The sequence below is a fragment of the Ursus arctos genome, unplaced genomic scaffold (assembly GCF_023065955.2).
Source record: "Ursus arctos isolate Adak ecotype North America unplaced genomic scaffold, UrsArc2.0 scaffold_13, whole genome shotgun sequence".
In the NCBI taxonomy this organism is placed as follows: domain Eukaryota; kingdom Metazoa; phylum Chordata; class Mammalia; order Carnivora; family Ursidae; genus Ursus; species Ursus arctos.
The window spans coordinates 28,116,946-28,137,372 of record NW_026622797.1 but is presented as its reverse complement, the minus strand read 5'-3'; the positions used below and the strand labels follow the sequence as shown (position 1 = coordinate 28,137,372).

At 39.3% G+C, this 20,427-nt stretch overlaps 1 protein-coding gene across 13 annotated transcripts in view; it reads right to left on the bottom strand.

Annotated features, from left to right (window-relative positions):
* Positions 1-20,427, bottom strand: part of AHI1 (Abelson helper integration site 1) — a 209,154-nt gene that overhangs the window by 44,136 nt on the left and 144,591 nt on the right. For 8 of the 13 annotated variants that reach the window (XM_026504854.4, XM_044386364.3, XM_044386365.3 and 5 more), the window contains 2 exons: positions 6,576-6,738; positions 3,125-3,225 (listed from right to left, as the gene is read on the bottom strand). The exons of 1 other annotated variant lie outside the window; for it this stretch is intronic. In XM_026504854.4, the coding sequence (XP_026360639.2) occupies positions 3,125-3,225; positions 6,576-6,738 (264 nt within the window). Of the gene's footprint in view, positions 1-3,124; positions 3,226-6,575; positions 6,739-7,424; positions 14,631-20,427 lie in introns of those variants that run through there. 4 more of the 13 variants (XR_007191574.1, XR_008958939.1, XM_048226085.1 and 1 more) reach the window with 3 other exon arrangements.

Genomic DNA, 20,427 nt, shown 5'->3' with positions numbered 1-20,427 from the left:
AACCACACAGAATTATGCCGCCTACATTTTTACGGCATTCAAACAGCAGCTCTCAGCACTACTCATGAACTTGTATATGTTCCAAACGAGCTCCTGCTCCTACTACCCTTACGGTGCTCTAATGGTCACTATTCTTCCTAATTCCTTTGACCCTCCCTTTTGAAGAGGACTTCCTGTATGTTTCGGAGAACATAACGATGTCCTTAATTTCTAGACTTCCACTATCAACTTCTCTGCACCCCTCACTGATGTAGAGGGGCACGGCTGTAAGTTCAGCACTGCTGACATTTTTGGCCAGATAATCCTTTGGTGGGGTGGGGGTTGTCCTGTGCATTCTACACGTTTAGCAAGATCTATGACCCCCACCCATTAGATGCCAGTAGTATCCCCCCGCCTGCATATATTTGCAAAAACATCTCCAGACATTGCCGAAGCTCTCCCGTGAGGCAAAATCACCCCAGGCTGAAAACCACTGTTCTAAGCCAAGACTAATCTATCAACCTGTCTTTCTGATAAAAGCCTCTTGCTTCCTCCAAGATCCACATGTGCCTTCTTTATCTATCTCCAGCCTGAACCCGTCCATTGGTTTCATCTCCTTAGTATAGAAATTTCCATGTCACTCCAGTATCTTAGAAGTCATTCCTGGAGGTGTGTCACCCGCCAGTCACTGTGTGAGCTTTTTTCTTCTCCAAGTGAAGCTCTGGGAACGACTTCCATGAGCTCACTTGCGGGGGCCCCATTCTCCTCTCCAACCCCTGTCGTACTCGTGTCAATCACCGAGACTTCTGCAGCGGTGCCAGGTTCTCCCATTCACCAACTGCTCAGACAGACGGACTGACTGGCTGTCTCCGACACTCCTGACGATACCCTCCTTGAACCTCCCTTCCCCCTGGTTTCTAGGGTACTTTTTTCTGGTTCTTCCTTCCACTTAGATTATTCTTTCTTAATCTCTCCTCTTCCTCAGACTGTCCCTTAAATACTAGTGTTCATGTGGGATTCTGTCCCTGGCCTTTCTCTCAGAACACTACAACATTTTTTTTCTGGGCTATCTATCTCCTTCAGTACAAGCTTCAACTCTTCTGCTATAATACAATGATTACATGAACTCCTCTCCCCCATGTGATCTGAAGCCCTACCTTCTCTCAAATTCCAGTCCTGCATGTCTGACTCCTTAGGGGGTATTTCTTTTTTCTTTTTCTTTTTTTTTTAAAGATTTTTTATTTATTTATTCGACAGAGATAGAGACAGCCAGCGAGAGAGGGAACACAAGCAGGGGGAGTGGCAGAGGAAGAAGCAGGCTCATAGCGGAGGAGCCTGATGTGGGGCTCGATCCCATAACGCTGGGATCACGCCCTGAGCCGAAGGCAGACGCTTAACTGCTGTGCCACCCAGGCGCCTTAGGGGGTATTTCTACCTGAGGGCACTACAGACACCACTAACAAATCAAGATACCTAAAACTGAAGTCACAGCCTACTTCCTACCACTGCCTGTCTCTAGATCCCCAAATCTTCCTTATTCTTGTATTATTTCTATGATACCACCATCCATCCAGTTGTGTAATAAGCCAGGGGTTTAGCCCAATCCTAGATTCCAATTTCCCTAATCATATCCAATCAATCATAAAATCCTGTCAATTACACCTTATATCCTCCCCTCCAACCCCACTAGTTCAGGCTTTTATATTTTATTTCAGTGGTTTCCTAATGAATTTCCCTGACCCAGGTCTTAGATACCTCTAATCCAACCACTATGTGGCCATGCCATTACAATGTATTTTTAACATGCAATCTGTCCGTGTCACTCCCTGGACTACCTCCTCTAGGGGATCCCCTTTGTCTGAAGGATTTACAAGCTAAACATCTCAGCAGAGCACACTAGGCTCTCTATGGCCTGGCTCTTGCATTTCTCCTAGCCTCTCCATTACCCCCTAAGCTCCCCAAACAGAACCGTACCATACCACACCTTTCTCAAGTTATTCCCTCTGCTAGAATGTCTTTTTCTAAGATTATCTACCTAGCATATACTTTTTCATTCTATAAGCCTCAGCTCAAGCATGACCCTCTCTGGAAGCTCTTCCTGGACTACCCAGGGCACATTTAGAGGGTTTCTTCCTGGGTGTTCCTAACCCTAACCCAATGCATTGTGCACATATCTTCGTTATAGTTCCTGCCATAGTCCGTTGGGATTGCCATAGTCCGTGGGTGTCTCACCCACCAGCCTGCAAGCTCCTGATAGGCAAGTGCTTTGCCTACTCAATCTCATTTCAGTGAGGACTAACAGAATGCCCAGCATGGAAATAAGCACTCGATAAATACGGCTGAATGACCGAATGACACACGAGAGGTTCAACTGTCAAAACAATCTCCCGGGGTGGGGGTGGGGGGGACGACAAAACTGTATCATGACATGGTATTTGTACCAAAAAATGTATGTCAGTTCAAGGAGTCAAGAAGTAAAGTTATTCAGCCTAAGGCAAGAGCTAATGTTACATAATAAGTTTAATAGGTAATATAGGTATAGTGCTTATTAAGCTTTTCTACCAAAGTACTGCTATCACCAAAAGAATACTGACTGATATCCCTGGGGGATCTGATGGCACAGGCTAAAAACCAGGACATTTCTCTAGCTGATTTATCCATATTCATTTTAACTTGAAAACATTTCCGAATTACTAGCAAGAGGAATGCTCCAGCAAAAGAGAACATGGTTATTCTGGGGGCCCCAATGACCTTTAGCATTACTGTGTACCCTCAGGTGGCGTTGATGAGAGTGCCAGCAGCACAGTTACAGAAACAAGTGTACTCTGGAGGTCGCGCCACACTTCAAGTCACAAGTTCCACTCTGGCGCCATATACCCCATCACCTGGGCTGTGCCCTGGGGTCTACGTTCATCTCTCTGAGCCTCCTTGGTTTCCTTATCTGGAAAATGGCTATAATAGTATTATACTAATAATTATAAAAAGAATATTTGCCTTATGTATTCCATAATGTTGGTGCCAATAGTAAAAGAAATAATAATGTAAAAGCAATGAGATATATAAGCATGAAAGATGAAGTAATATTTTATCCAGAGAGAGAGAAAATTAAAGTTCATATGCAATCCGTATTTTTGAAAACATTTACCTTTTGAGGAGCCGAAGAAGGTTTTTCCACTTTGGTTTTCTCCTTTGGGGTTAGAGGAGGGGATCGCTCCTTTATCTCTGGAGGCAGTTCTTGATATAATGCTGGAATTGAACAAGGAATGCATGTAATCAAACTGAGGAGCCCTGACCCAGCGGTGGAAATAGACAGTGACGGAGAGAGGGCAGGAATGAAACTAAAGATCTTGCTATTCGCTTCCTTCGTGTAACAGTAAGCTACCTGGCACTTAGTGTTAAGGCCATCTGTAGTTATACACACCGGTTATCGAAAGAACATAATTTATGATCGGGAAGTTTTCATCAGCCGGATTTCAGAAACGTAAAACATGTCATTTTCACTTATCATGTGGTCATGCAGATACTTGCTTATTTTATCTCAATTCACATTCACCAGGAGCCCGCTATATGCAAGGTTATCTGCTAGGTACCGTCTAGGGAGACAGAAGATGATCAAAAGACAGTCTTTGCTCTCAAGGAGCTTACAATCTGGTCAGAGACAGATTTGGTCACAAGTAAGTGTAACATACAGTAGAATGTGACATTTTTCGAAAGAGACATAACAAAGACGGATTCCGATATAGAGAGCAAATGCTCCATGCAAGAAGTGGTAGATGTGTCAGACCCTGAAGAATAGGCAGGATTTTGCCAGGCAGAGGTGTGGGCAAAGAATAATTTGGGAAAATGGTACAAAATAAAGAGAATGGGGCTAGGTCTATACATAACCTTGAATCTGTTCACAGGGTCAAATTTGAGATTATAATTTATATAATCTATTTAATCTACACACAGTGTGGGCTCTAAAAAGTTACGTGGGAATTTTCAAGAAGGACTAAAAAGAAAATGTTTCAGTTAAATGACAACTCTGGGCAACTCCGAATTGAGAGAAATTGGTAAAATACACCTGCTTGAAATTCCACAATTGTAAGATATATTAATTGGCTTTGTGTATGGGTTGATTTTATTATTGGATTTCTTTATCTCTTATTGGAAAGGATGTTAGATGTCACTAAGTGAAGTTGTTCATGTTTTTCTTTCCAGTGGCTTAAGATACAAAAGGAGTAAGTTCTTTATAATGATGGTGTTGTTCTATTGTGGTGTTGTTCTCTTAGAGGACATGGCTTTCAAATGAATGGTTTGTAGAGATTCTGTTCACATCTATACACTCCCTTAGAGCATTTTGCTTTGCATACTTGGCTTCAGATAAAGATAAAGGACAATTTCTCCTACTATTTTTAGAGTGGAATATGCTGCTGATGGTCTTTTTTCCCCCCTAATGTTAAAACTGAGCAGGTGAGTTTTTGTTAAATTCAGGTTATAAAGTAGGATAAAAGGGAAAAGAAGATAACCCCTGATGAAGTGAGAATTCAATCATGAGATTCTCAGGTTTTCTGAGAATTCTTTGTTTGTTCTGGCTTTTAAAAGGCTTTTTCAAAAAAGCAGTAACTGATGCCAAAAGAAAGTATTAATTCTTCTGGGATACAATAAGGAATTCTGGCAGTCAGAGGATGGTCACTACTTGAAACACGGAATTAATTTCTGCATGTGGCCACCAAGCATCACTGCGGTATGCTTTAGAATTCGTGCTATGGTCATATAAGGGAAAAAAAGCTAATTTTAATGGATTTTTAACCCACTGTGGACCAAGTATCTACAGCCTCTCAAGAATCATAAGCCTAAGAGGTTATTTCTGCAAACTAACTAGATTCTAAAGTTAAAAATCTAATACCGTTCTCCCTGGAAATACACCCATCATCTTTATACTGTCTAGTGAAAAAGAAGTTTAAATGTTTCCACTTGTGTCTGGAAGAAACAATGGATTGTAATATCTAGCTAAAATTACAGACATAATCCAGAGCGACTATGACTGTGCAGGCAGCGCTCTTGATCTGAAAATGGAAGCTACTCCTGCTGAACTAGAGCTATTGATCCACTGGGAAAGGTGTCACTGGGAAGGGGAGGGAAGAAACTGGGATATGTGAGGTGACCTGGAAGTCACAAGTATTGAGCTTATGAAAAATGACTTGGAATTAACTTGTAAAATTTCTTCCTTCCACACTGCCTTAATTTTTCTCCGTTACGTATTCTCTTTTGAACATTAAAAATAGCTTAAGAGCCATCAATCATTTACTACTCAGAGAAGAAGAATTGTAACAGTGGCGTGGAGGAAATGAAGAATTTTGTTATGAGGGAGAGAAGTGGGTAACTTTTAAGACACTTAGCACTTTTGAGGGGAGGAGTTTGCTGAAAGCAGCAGATAAGCTGAGGGAAACAGCTGCAGAGACAGGGAGCCCTGGAGTGTGGGGCGGGGGGCCCTGGGAAGTACCAGGGTGCAGACAGGGTGATGGGTGCAGAAAGAGAACTAATTTCATCTGTGCCCAGCTCAGCGCCCAGTACTCATGGAAGAAATTATTCTTCCTGTTTTCCTTCATCTCTTTTGCTTTCAAAATTCAAAACTTAGGTTAGGAATCAATAGTACTTTTGTTCAGCCAGTTTGGGTTAAATGGTGCTTCACAGACAAGCCTGAAAGTCAACTGTTATTTATAATTATTTCTTCTTTGCGGAAACTAAAGACTTGACAATAATGATTCAAAATGGAGTATTCTCAAGGCTTCCTATACTACATTTTAAACCAGAACTATAAAATTTCAGTGTTTCTGGAGGGAAGCTTAGAGGTGTGAGAGCTCAACTTCCTCATTTTACAGGAGGAAACTGAGGCGTATCAGTATTAGTGTCGAGTTTTCCTGACCCTTGAGTACTGGGCTTTCCTGCCACACTACTGAGGGAACTGCGGATAGGAAGCGTTCTTCTGAAGAAGCACTGCCGTACTCCTCCCCTTTCTTCAGTCTTCACGCTATTTTATCTCTAGGCTCTTTCTGTCAGTTCTATTTGCACCCCTCAAAGCCTAGTAGTAAATCTACAGGTCTCACCAAGTCCTGTTTAGAATTTCTCCTTCAGCTCATTTCTTTGGCCTTTCACAAATGGGGATATTTATTTACCTGAGAATGAAACAATCTATTGCAGGTTTGGGACTGAGGTATATACAAAGTCAAAGAATGGGACTTGGGCAACTAGAGGTTGTGCCGGTGCCTGTCAACTGAGGATTCACTGTGGCCAGAGAAGAGCTGATATAACTGTGTGTGGGGCAGATGGCGGGCAAAAAGGGCTGAAGAAGAACATTGGTAGCTGGACAGGCAGGGCATCCAGGATGAGTCTGTGAGAAAAATATTCTAATCTCGGAACAGAGGAGCTTTCTAGTGCATCAGTGTCCCCTTTTTCTAGTTAGTTATTTTTGCATCATGCGAATGAAAAGCAATACCCATTGGTAAACATAAGCAAAAGTTACAAAGAGAGTAAATTAAAGGGTAGCAAATGATAAAATCTTGGACTATCAGTTATACCATATTAGTAAACCAGGAAGGGAGCATAAAACTTACTTTCACTAGCCACATGATTAGCTGGAAAATAACCTTCCTGTCCCTTTCCTACGCTGCCATACCACCAGTCTTCATTATCTTTGAAAAACACTCGGATAATGTCTCCGCGATGGATGGTTAGTTCATCTGATCGATTCGCTGTGTAGTCATAAAGAGCCACTACCTACGAGAGAGATAAGACCACCACAGCTTTATCACAACTGTACCACAGAGAAAACCCCCAACATTCACTTCCTCTTGCAGAAGAGCAGCTGAAACCAAAGCAGTACTTTGGTAAGTCTGAGGCTGTCTCAAGGTTTGCTCATGGGATCAGGGGTGGTGGGAACACAGCAGGAGAAGCAAGATAAAAGACTGTGGGATTGAGAAATGGTTAAGAGCATTCAATACACTAAGATTAGCTTCAAAATAGCAGATGTTAATTTTTTTTACAAGTGAATTACTTGTGAAGCAAATAAAAAGAGCCTCACACACCCTCCGCTTTCTTAGAGCTGTTCTATACTACCTTCAGATCCCATTCTCGCATCTCTAAGCAGATGTCTCTGAGAAAAATCCTTCAGAGTGTCAACAATTTTATAAGAAGGAAAGCTCAATGAAACAGCCTGATTACATAACTTCATTGTGATCACTTGGTTTACCGTTCATGTTTCTTTTTCAAATGTATTTCCCCACAAACACATGCTTTTTGGTATTTTATATCGACAATCTAAATCTTTTGACTACTTTTAAAAAACTCTTAATAAGGTTTTTTTCACTAGATACAAATTTAAGAGGAAAAGCCTTTCTACAAGAATCTCTTTGCTGTATTGTGCAGTAGTCACTATATTTGATTTTTTTTTAAAAAACTAAAATCAAAATGAATGAGTTCAGAGAAACTTAACAAATCCCTTATAGCAGTTACAAGGAGGAGGCAGACCTTAATCCATTTTATATGTCATGCATTGTATAATGTAGGACATAATATGTACATTAAAGAATAAACTACTTCTTTTCCTCCTTAAATGGGATTTGAAAACTAACAGGGGGTGCCTGGGTGGCTCAGTGGGTTAGGCATCCTACTCTTGATCTTGACTCAGGTCTTGATCTCAGGGTCATGAGTTCAAGCCCCACACTTGGGCATGGAGCCTACTTTACACACACACACACATACACACACACACACACACACACAAAATTAACAGGTTATACAACTATATATGTAATGGAAAATTATCATTATAATCCTTTGCATTTAGGTTGAGTACCGATTCATTTACTTAACAAGTATTTACTGAAATCCTAATGTGCCTGGTACTAGGCTAGGGGCTAAATATACAACAATAAATAGGATCCTTTCTAGAAGAGTTACCTCATTTAGGCTCTGCAGGAGAATAAAGGCTAACCAGGAATTGGCCAGGTGAAGAGATGGAAAGTGTGTCTCGGGCAAACTGTACTATATGTGTGTGAGTCCAGGGAGGAGAAACCCAAAATACTTCAATATGGTGGGAGCCTGAATTAGAGGTAAGAGCCTAGCTAGCCAGGTGGGGGAAGGTGAGGCTGCAGGGGTAAGTAGGGGCCAGATCATGCACGCTGAAAGGAGCTCATACTCATACTATGCGCAGTGGGAAGAGATAAGGGTTTTAAGTAGAAGATGCCATAACACTTCACAAAACTCTGTATGGTACCTTTTAATTAATTTACAATATTTATTAACACATTAACCAGAAGGTTTTAATGGATAAATCTGGAATTACCTGCTGTCACTATATGGTATGAGGGCAGTAATAAAAATTTAAGTCAAATGGTACAAATGCCATTCCTACTGTATTGCTTAGCACAGTCTGTAATTCACAACGTGTTATGCAGGATGTTGTTTCAAGTTTACAAATCTCTTATGACTTCGAGTGTACTGACGCCAAATCACTTATGTGAAAGTGGAACTTTTAACTCTTCCCTTCCGTCTTCGCCTCCAAACCTTTTCTCCTTTATTCTTCTACCTGATACTACCACAGAAGAAGAACGCTAATGAAAATGTTCTCGGTGCCTGCCACGTTCTAGGTACAATGCTAGCGGCTTACGTAAGTCCTTACACAATCCGTAGGACAATCCTGTGAAGGTACAAATTCTTATTTCAATTTCATAAATGAGGAATTCTATGCACAAAGAAATGTAGTAACTTGACTAAAGTTAACTATGAGTTACATTTTTTTTTTTTTTAAAGCTAAATACATTTCTAGGACATCTCAGTCTAGAATCAAACATGGGGAAGAAGCAAGCAGAAAGGAAGGGAGGGACAGAGATCCTAATCCCTCATGAAAGCTCAGACACATTTTTGGGTGGCACTGCTTAAGTGGTGGCTGTGCTGAGAGGACCAACAATCCCGGGTCACCTGCAGGCCCACTGTGCTCCTTTCAAGACACCTGCAACCCAGTCCTAGAAAACTATAAGGGTCTATTGCTGCTGTTCCTCATCCTGGCTCTGGTACACTGAAACAGCACAACTCTTAAGAATCTTATGGAAGTACGAAGTCCGTGTATGCTTATTTCTCTGGAGTCAGAGGTGGCTGCTGGGACGAAGAGCAGGAGAGATTCAGCTAAGGCAAGAGAATCATTCAGGAAGTCCCACATCAGGCTCGTGTCCTTTTGGTGGATTACTGATAATTGGGAATTCATCAAACTGGAGTCAGAAAACCCTTCCTGAATTTTCTACGAGGGCTGGGTGATAAGAATTCCTTCAGAGGTACAGGGGTCCAAAAGACCTAGAAAATCTTACATTTCCATTTGCCTATTAAAGTGTCCATGGATTACCCTCCTCATATAATCAAATACAGCCATGCCAGTTTTACATGGCCTTCCAGTCCTGGTAAATATGTTCCACCCTCTACATCCCTGTTATGGACTGAACTCTATGCCCCTCCAAATTCATAGGTTGAAGCCCTCCCCAGGTGACTGTATTTGGAGATTGGGCCTTTAAATAGGTAATTAAGGTTAAATGAGGTCATATGGGCGGGGCCCTAATTCAATAGGACTGGTGTCTTTATAAAAAAGAGGAAGAAATAGCAGGAGCACACGTGCACAGAGAAAAAGGACACAGGAGGACACGGCGAGAAGGCAGCTGTCTGCAAGCCAAGGAGAGAAGTATCAGGAGAAACCGACCCAGTTGGCTACTTGATTTTGGACTTCTAGTTTCTAGAACTGTGAGCAAATAAATTTCTGTTGAAGTCCTCAGTTGACGGTACTTCGTTACAGAGTTCTGGCAGACTAATACAGTTCTATGACCTGATGGCCTCAGATGAATCACTCACGACTGCCTGGCAAATGGCCAATACCTCACTTCTAGCCATTTTAGGTCCTTACCAGCTTACAGTACTGTGTCCAACACTATGATAATATTATCTCCTGTTGCAGAAACAATGGCCTTGGCACCAACATCCTTAGGAAGGCGATGGTTGGGGAGGCTACATCCCTCAAAGCAAAGAAGCAGTGTTTGGAGAATGTCATCATCATACCATTACTGACATTTAGGTGCAAAATTGCTAGACAGTGAGGAATCGGGGGCTTCACATGCCAAGTCTACATTCTGGAAGTGGGGTTATGACCATTCCCTTCATCATACTGAAGGTACATGACAAAAGCCACGTGGCTTATGATCATCTGCTTATATTCCAGGGTGTGTTTTCATCCAACATGCCATCTTCTCATGTGAGGACCACTTACTCTCTTTTGAGCATCTTAGTATACATAGTAAACTTCTCTGCTTATTTTGATTTCCAGTGGATTCTGCATAAAAGGTCTTCCCCACCTCTAATGACATTTTGTTATAATCTCACTGTTTTAGGGTAAAGTAAAGCTCCATAAAAAAGTTGGGAGGGGTGCCTTGGTGGCACAGTCGGTTGAACGTCTGACTCTTGGTTTTGGCTCAGGTTGTGATCTCAGGGTCATTCGATCGAGCCCTGTGTCAGGCTCTGCGCTCAGTCTGCTTGGGATTCTCTCTCCCTCTGCCCCTCCCACTCATGCTCTCTCTCAAATAAATAAATCTTTAAAAAAAAAAGTTGGGAGACACAATCCCATCAAGAGGTTTGTTTTAAATTAATAGTGTATCTATTTTTTCTCTGTCTTCTGGTAGGTCTTATCATTTGTCTTGACCCCTGTTGGGATGAGTATCTTTTATAACGAACTGCACAGTGCTCCGGCACTTATGTGACAGAGTATCCTTGGCAACAGCTTTGAGCTGACAGAGGACTTACGACATCTGTCTGCAAAAGAAGTCTAAAAACATTCATTTATGTGCCCACATTGGCAATGACAGGTCTGGAAAATGGTAAGATTTTGCCCATGATTCACATACTTGAAACAGAGTTCCTTCTTCTCAAAGCTTGCCGAACTGTGTGGGTGCAGTCATGAGGGAAGCGCCACGGCGAGAATTTATTTATTTATTTATTTATTTCCTAACATTCATTTTTCAGTCTTCAAAGCAGTGCTTGCCAGAGACAATTTCTTGGCTCAAAAGAGCAGAGTCTGTCAGGCTGTTATAAGACACTGAGGTGGATTCCTCTTTATGTTACCTTCCGAGAGATTTTGCATTGTTAGTGTTGTCTCTGAAGAAGTCTCACTGCTTCTTGAAACCCGTGTACTAAAGGAACACTAGCCAGTACTGTTCAGCAGCAGGGGTTTCTTGCAACTTCAATTATAATATAATCTAAGAATCAATATTCATGATGGTTCCAAGTCATTCGACAGGCTAAGTCATGCCGAATACATTCAGACACCTGAGTATGTTCTCCTCTAGTACTGACTGCTTCAGCTGGGTCTCTGGTCACCAGGGAACTGCTCTGCACCAGGTGGCGGCCAGGCTGCATCTGGATCCCACTACCTTCCCCCTGCTTTCTTCCTTGCTTAACTTGATTTCAGACTTCTGGCCTCTAGAATAGCAAAAGACTAAACTGCTCTTGTTTTAAGCCACACCATGTTTGTGGTAATTTGTTATCATAGCCCTAGAAAACTAACACACATGAATGTTATTTTGGTGAATGCTGGATTTTCTTGTATTCTCTTAAAGAGTGTTGGACCTTTTTCTGGCATGTCGTTACTTGAGATTAGTGTGACCCTTTCCAGGTTTGATTTTAAGTTTTGTTAGAGTGGATTCAGGAGGATTTTAGTCTAGGGTTCAGTAACCCCCATGACCAGGGTGTGATCTTCCTGCTCATTCTACCTGATGCTCCCACATGTTAGAAGGTTTTTCTGATCTGGCTGCCAGGAATGTGAATTGTTCCCATTCTGCTGTGTAGCCTACTAATTCCTGATGGTTCTGTTCTTATAGAGTTTTATCCCAAGCATGGGCACATCAGTACTCAGCCAAAGACTTATTAAGGGTACTTTTATGGTTACTGGCAGGATTATGACCCATTAACATAAGGTGAAACAAAAAGTAACATCTCAGTAATTATTATTATTTTTTTTACCAGATGCCTTGTTCCAGTTAAAAGCACATTAACCAAAATGCATAGTTTTATAGTGCTCATAATAAAGGCACTCATGACCTTATTATATTTGGCATTCTTTAAGAAAGCACATTACCTTTAATATAGAAATATTTAGGTTACATAAGCCTAACTTGTACTCAAGTGATAATAACACATTGTGGTTTTTAAATTTTATTTTATATCTTTTCTGCTCATGAATGGCCCTCTCCTCTCTCCTTAGAGAGACCTCTGGCTATGTGGCTGGTCTTGTGATTTTACCACTCTGGGTATACTGGAAAAGAAAGCGACTTCCATGCAAGAACAATTAATTGGAGCAAAGAGAGAAGACATTTCTTTTCGCAGATTCCATAAGGACCGTGCAGAAACACGTATGGTTTACAGCACTGTTTTACATTTTTTATGTAGTTACAACGTGATGGGACTATAGCTTTTTAAACTATGAAACAGATTGAGAGACTGTACCTTCCAGCTGAAACAAAATATTTATAATAGATAGTGTTTCAGATTCTGTTTTCTGCTGCTTGGACAGTTAGGAAACATTCTTAGTGAATGTGTAAAACTCTAAGGACAGGGATTCCCGCGCCCCTTCTTTTCACAGTTCTAAACTTCTTCACTATTTAGAAGAGGTCTGGGCATACCTGTAGCATTTCAACTGCTTTCTGAGAGAAATGGACCATTTCCTTGACCACTGAAGATATTTCTCACACAACCAAACAACAGTTTATACATCTGATGCTTTCTTTCTTTCTTTTTCTTTCTTTCTTTCTTTCTTTCTTTCTTTCTTTCTTTCTTTCTTTCTTTCTTTCTTTCTTTCTTTCTCTTTCTTTTCTTTTCTTTTCTTTTCTTTTCTTTTCTTTTCTTTTCTTTTTAAACTGTGTGTTTCTTTGGAGTTAAAATGGCTATGACAGCCTCATCACACACTGCCTTCGATGCTTTCTGGGTTAAAGCTGAACTTTCCACATGGGAGCTCCTGTCTCTTTTGCTAGTTTCTATCCTTCCTTTACACATACAGGTTTTTCTTTCATATTATTTAGTCTTGCTAAAGCTTTGGGGTCACCGTGCAGATCAGTCTGAGTTCCTATTAAATGAGGCACATTTAGTGTGTATTCCCTAAGTTCTGGTGCCCACTCCTCCTTCGCATTATGAAATGAGTCCAGAGAGCAGCATATAAGGAAGACAACAGTCACTGGATAAGAGAAAGGCCTCAGAGGATCACATTTTTCCTGTCTGGTCATACTCGCTGTGTCACAGAGCCTCAGGAGGTACTGCCTGCTCTCTACACGGGTGCGGACTGCACTGAGGATGGTGGGCACCACTCCTCCTCCTCCTCTAGCTCATGGATAAGCATGTCTTGTCCACCACCCTGCCTCACCACGCACCATGCGCCTGAGCATCAGTGTGCCAGCTCATGAGCCATGCTGCAGCCAGCCAGCCTCTGGGTAGGCCCCCTTTTCTTTTTTTTTAAAGATTTTATTTATTTATTTGACAGAGATAGAGACAGCCAGCGAGAGAGGAAACACAAGCAGGGGGAGTGGGAGAGGAAGAAGCAGGCTCATAGCGGAGGAGCCTGATGCGGGGCTCGATCCCATAACGCTGGGATCACGCCCTGAGCCCAAGGCAGACGCTTAACCGCTGTGCCACCCAGGCGCCCCTAGGCCCCCTTTTCTTGCCCTGGCTATGCCTGCCCAATGCCCCCAGTAATTACTTAACAAGTAAAATAAGCTTTAAGAAAGTCTCATTCCTCAATAATGTCAATTACAGAATTTTTGATCTTTATTATGAAAATAGAAAAAAGAACAGATTAAAAAATGTTAGTAGAAAACCAAATTTAACAATAAATTCTGAATTGCACAGAAGCACATTGCTTAATAGTCAAAGACTACTTTACTAAGAGTGACATTGGGGCTATATTTTATTTACTGCAAGGAATAAAGAAACATATAGCCCTATTTCTACCATTGTGTGGTAGGGATATATATGGTCTCTTATGATTATTTCCATAAGTACTACATAAGACACCTGAAAGATATTTATAAAAAAGAAACCAAGGTCCTGTTATTTTTAGCTGATCTTATCTGGATAATAATAAATTAAGAAAACAGAGATAAAAAAGTAAATAATTGCACAAAGTTTATTGTCTCTGTACCAGACAAACTATCTGTTTCTATCCTGCTATATAATCCTAGTATATGTGAATCTTATACACTTCATCAAACAAATATTTGAAAATATTTCATCCAAATACCTTCTGGTAAAGTAGCTAGCGTAATGCAAAGAATACCAGACTAGGAATCAAAACACCTTGAGTTTCCAGTCCTGTCTGGGACCTCCAAGGCTGAAGTATTTCGTAAAACACTCAGACTGGATGTCTGTAAATTAAGGGAGTTTGGACCAGATGATATGTGGTCGACCCTCCAGCTTTAAAATTCTATCACACCAGGTACTCCAGTAACTATTCCAAAAGAACAGCATTCATAGGTTTTAAAGTAAATTCAAAATATTGATTTGTTGGATAATAGTGTAGCTGTATTACTTGTGTTCGTCCACGAATTGGAAAAGCTTGTTCGACTGCTACAACACTACACAGGAAAAGCCTCCTGGTAATAAATAAAGAATAACAACAATAAAACATTTCTTCCGAATTACCATTTGGAAATAATACTTCTTTGATAAATACGAATGACTTGAACTTTAGACTTCACAATAAAGCTACTCATTTTATACGATGATGAGTATTCACTTAAAACCTCTCTTACTGGAAATCATAATTCATACATTTTCATACATTACATTGAATCATTAGTGCTTCATTTAAAAAGGCTCTAAAAATTTATCTTTTTATTGAGATATGCTTTAAAAAATCAAGAGAATGATGCAAATGTTTATAGACTGGACTATAGGTTTTGTTTTTTTTTTTTGGTTAGTGAAGAAAAATGACAGTGTACTTTAATTTTCTTTCTTGGGAGGGATAGCAAAGGGAGAATTATGAATCACTGGTTTAGATTAGGGTCTCAAAGTGTGTCTCCAGAGCAGCAGCAGCAACATTACCTGGAAATTTGTTAGAAATCAAATTCTTGGACCCCATTCCAGATCAACTAAAATCATACTTTCTGGGGATGGGCCCACTAATCTGTGTTTTAACAAGCCTTCCAGGTGATTCTAACATACCTAAAGTTTAGTTAATACTTTATTTCAATGACCTGCTTTATAAAACACGCACACTTATTTTTTGCACATATCAACTATGCAACTGAATGGGTAAGAAACATAAAGCCAAATCTTACAGTGTTACTGGTAAAACTTAAAAAAATATAAATAAACCTGTTCCTCCTTTCCTATTACTTTTACTTATCTTGCTTAGCTTTCCTCTTGTTTCACTGTAATGTTGACTAGCTCCAGGTTTGAGTAATTTAACATCTATTTTGTCATTTTATCATTTTAAAAGCACATGCTCAGACTGCAACTGGGAGTCAGGGCAAACATTTCTTAGGTTTCCCTACAATCTCTTGCGGATTAGTGAAATTCTTAAAATAGAAAAACAAGCAAAACTGAAAAATCAGATCTGTTCACCTAGGAGTAGTTATGACGTACTGCTGTGCCTGAGCTACTCTCACAGGCTAGGACGATACCAGGGAACCGTACAGACGAAAGTCTCTGCTCTAAGAGAGCTTCGGTTTTACTGGATGTTTCACTGTTTTTGGTCTGGTAGCCCTTTTGTATCCGTAAAAACAAATACTTTTAGTATGTGTACAAGTTACTCTTCTGTTTATCTACTTTTAAGTTGTTAATACATAGTACCAGGGTGTACGATCATATTAAATTCTAAAATAATAATTTAGAATTCCTTCTGAAAAGTATGATGAATTTCTTTAAATTCTCTTAATAAACCATGAGCTATGAGTAAATATAAAATTATTAGTAAGAAAGAACTAGACACAGACGATATATTTAAACAAAAATAAATTCAAATTTGCAAAGAACACATTATGCACAATTTATAGACACAGTTTTAATACTTATAAATTTTATACTCCATGGTTTAAGGCAGTGATTCATAGAGATTATAGGTAGAAATATATCCCTTATGATAAATGAATGTTCTTCCTTTTACTATCCTGCATTTATTCCTTGGTTTTATCTACGTGTAGATACTACTTTCCTGGTCAGGTCTTTCCATAAGCCATTGTGAGAGGTAGTAAACAAATTTAAAAAATACTGAAACACGGGGCGCCTGGGTGGCACAGCGGTTAAGCGTCTGCCTTCAGCTCAGGGCGTGATCCCGGCATTATGGGATCGAGCCCCACATCGGGCTCCTCCGCTATGAGCCTGCTTCTTCCTCTCCCACTCCCTCTGACTGTGTTCCCTCTCTCGCTGGCTGTCTCTCTTTCTCTGTCAAATAAATAAATAAAATCTTAAAAAAAATACTGAAACACGAAAATTTATAAATATTAAAATGAAAAAAATGTATTAACTTGTGAAGAATATAAATACATAAATGGATAAATGTTAAAAACTTAAAAATAAGATAAATAAGTTATGAAAGCATCTTCAAATAGACCTGTATTACTACAAAACTACTTTGGAAAAGTCCTTTCTAAACTTGAATAGGAACTCAAGAATATTTAAGCGAGCTGCAATTTCTACTGTTTTCTTTTAGAGTGAAGTACAGGTGTACGTCTCTGTGCCTAAACATGCATTATAGAGATAACAGATGTATTACTTAAAAGTAATGTAAGGTCTGGAGCCAAGTCTTTTGAGAATGAAATTAAAACCTCTTTTGATGCTTAATGGCATCTTCAGGATTTGCCAGCCACCAACCCTAAGTGCAAGCAGTTGCAGTCCTTGATATTTCAAGACAATCTATTACAGAAACTTTTGATGACTACTTAAGAGCGCTCCTAAAAAAATTGTTAAATTTATTAACAAAATTCATTAAAATTATAAACAATTTCTAAAGAGATGAATTATTATCTCATTCATATAATAAATAGCTCAAGTATGTGCTATCTATATGGCAGTGTACACAGTATGGGAAATACAAAGAAATGCAGCCTATGGTTCTTGACCTGAAAATGCTTAGAATAAATTTAAGAAAAATATACCGTTTCAAACATTATATACTAAAAATCTTTATTTTTAAAGTTGAGCAGAAATTAATAATTTATAACAATCTGCTCTGTTTTATGAAATTTTATATAAACACACCTCATTTAGATATCTTAGTTTTATTCAAACAAGGCTTTAAAATTAGTAGTTCTGAAACAAGTATATAAATCTCAGTTTGGGTCTTTTTTCAGCATCGATGTACATCAACTGTTATTTAATAATCTGTTATGCTATAGATATGTGTGTATTCGTCTAGCTGTATCTAGGAATATATGTATCTACCATTTATTTAATATTTACTATATGCCAGGAGTGCTAAGAAGCGCATAGTGTATATACGCATATTCTTTTTTTTTTTTTTTATTTTAGAGAGAGAGCGTGCACATGAGTGGTGGGGGGGCAGAGGGAGAGAGAATCTCAAGCAGACACCCCATTGAGCGTGCAGCCTGAAACAGGGCTTGATCTCAGAACCCTGAGATCATAACCTGAGCCAAAACCAAGGGTCAGACACCCAACCGACTGAGTCAACCGGGTGCCCCAAAGTATATTTTATGTGTGTGTGTGTGTGTGTATTTGTGCACATACACACATATTCATAACTATTATCCTATTTAGTATTTATCATGCCTTTAACTTCTTTAATTAGAAACTAAAAGAATTATTATTTGTCTAAATCACACAGTTTGGAAGATTCTAGATAGTAGCAGGTCTGCTTCTCTCCTAAGCCTATGCTTCTGTTCTGTAAATTTACATATTTAATTTTGAAGTTAGACGCCTTCATAGAACTGAGTAAATATGAGGCTGCTTGGTTCACTGTAAATTTCCTTAAGATTATGCTGAAAGGAGGGAGTTAAAAACTTGGTATTTCTATTAAAGAAGGCACCTGAAGAAGTTCATCAAGGCATTTTCTTCATATTAGCTTCTTAGTCACAATTTGTTGAGGACACCAAACTGGGAAGTTAGGTGGGAAACTGAAATTGGGCCAACGTGACAGCTTATATATATATATTAACATGTGTACCCATCTGATTACTGCAGTTTATATTTAAGGGTGGAGGGAATTACTGAAATGACTACAGGCCAAGTTAATTAGAAAAGACTTTGCAAAAGAAACTTGAATAATCAGTTTATAAATGTAAAGAGAAAAGCTTTTTAGGTTGCTAATAGCCAGACATCAATAATTCACTGTTCATCTTAAACACTGACACTCGTCTATTTCCAATTCTAACGTCAATCCAAATTTTCTAGGAAAAGCTCAGGTACACACACGTGAGTATCTGGTTTAGTGGGGAAGAAGAAGAGAATAACAGAAAGATAATGAAAAAGCTTAATGGAAAACATCCCTATGTTACTATATAATTCTAAATGTGTTATGTACGGAGATGTACACAATTAAGATGCTATAAAACTTATGAAATAGTATTTCAAATGGAAAAATAGGAATTAGCACATAGAATTTTAAGATGCGAATGGAAAACTTGAGCTTATTAACAAATGAATAGAGGAGAAACACTTTTGGAATGGGGGAGAAAACGTGGCTCTTCCATAAAGGAAAGAACATTGGCAAAAATGGTCAAACCCAACTTTAAGGAGTATGAAAATTAGCCAAAGGACTACAACAATCCAAGGAGCATGTATTCACAAACAAACAAATAAAACAAAACCAAACCCCAAAACAACAGCTGAATCTTGGCAAAAGCTGCAAGCTTTGTGGAGTTTTAACCTGTCCCATTCCCTTAAGCTCTTGCCAGCTCTATAGCAGCCTTAAAAACAGACTCACAACTGTGGTAACCAAAACCTAGCAGGCTAACAGTCACCAGATAGGGCGGAATGTGCTCAGAGTGCCTCCAAAGCCCTATATCCAGAGAAGTGCCACTATATGACCTATGTAGCAGCCCCCGAAAACTCTGTAATGTTCCATTCTCTGGGCTTGTCTTTATTTGGTGTGACTCAGAGCCAGCAGTGTGAACAGCTGTATCTTGAGGGCATTTGTCAAAAACAATCAGTGGCAACTTAGGTGATGATATGAGTTAGGATAAACAAGGAGCTGGCCAAAAAATTAAAAGGCAAAATTGGGAAATGACATGTCTATAGGATACTCTGAAAAGCTCCAACACTCCTGGAAACCTAGAAGGCCAAGTGCATGTGCAGGACTGTGTTTCCGCCCAGAGAAGGCTCTAATTTTTCATCTCTGGTTAACCTTGACAGTTTGTACAAGCAGAAAGTGAAGCGTAAGTAAGGCAGAGTTATTAACTGCCTATTGAAGCAATGAAAACAAATCCCAGCACACACACAGAACCCCTTGGAAAAGGCTGCAGAATTTGGTTCCAGGCATTTAAGAAAATTTCTATCCAATCATTAGCTGACCGCTAAGCTAACCAAACAGACACTTAAGTGGTCAAACAACACAAAAAATACAGATTTTATATAGAATTACTCCAAGAAAGTCACCACCTAAATAAATATTAACAGTAACAATAACAAAATGACAAGGCATGGGGAATGGGTGTAGAAAATCTAATTTTCCAGGTGTGCCACATTATACCATTTCAAATGTCTAGTTATCAACAAAAAATTATGATACACAAAGGGGAGCAGTAAAATATAACCCTACACAGGAATCAAATAAGTCAACAGAAATTGTCCCTGAGAAAGCCCAGATATTAGATTTACTAGATTTAGAAAAGATGTAAGTATGTGTGTATATATATATATATATGATATATATACACGCACATATATATCACAGCAAATAGAAAATAGCAATAAAAACAGAAATTATTAGTAAAATAGAAATTCTGGAGATTAAAAGTACAGTATTAACTAGAGGGGTTCAAGAGATTTGAACTAGTAGAGGAAAGAATCAGTTAACTTCTAAGATAAGTAAATTGGGATTACCTAGTCTGAGGAACAGAAAGAAAAAAGAAGAATGTCAGATCCTCAGAGATGTATGGGATACCAACTGTACCATCATACACATAATGGGAATCCCAGAAGGAAAGAAAAGAGAGAAAGGGGAGAAAAAAATATTTGAACACATAATGGCCCTAAACTCCCCAAATTTGATGAAAAACATTAATCTGCACATCCAAGAAGCTAAACAAACTCCCACAGGATAAACTCAAAAAGATCCACATCTAGAAATATCATAGTCTATCACAGTCAAACTGATGAAAGAGAAAGACCAAGAATCTTGAAAGCAGCAAGGGAAAAACAACACATCACATAGAAAGGGGTCTCAATAAGACTAACAACAGACTTCTCATCATAAATCTTGGAGGTCAAAAG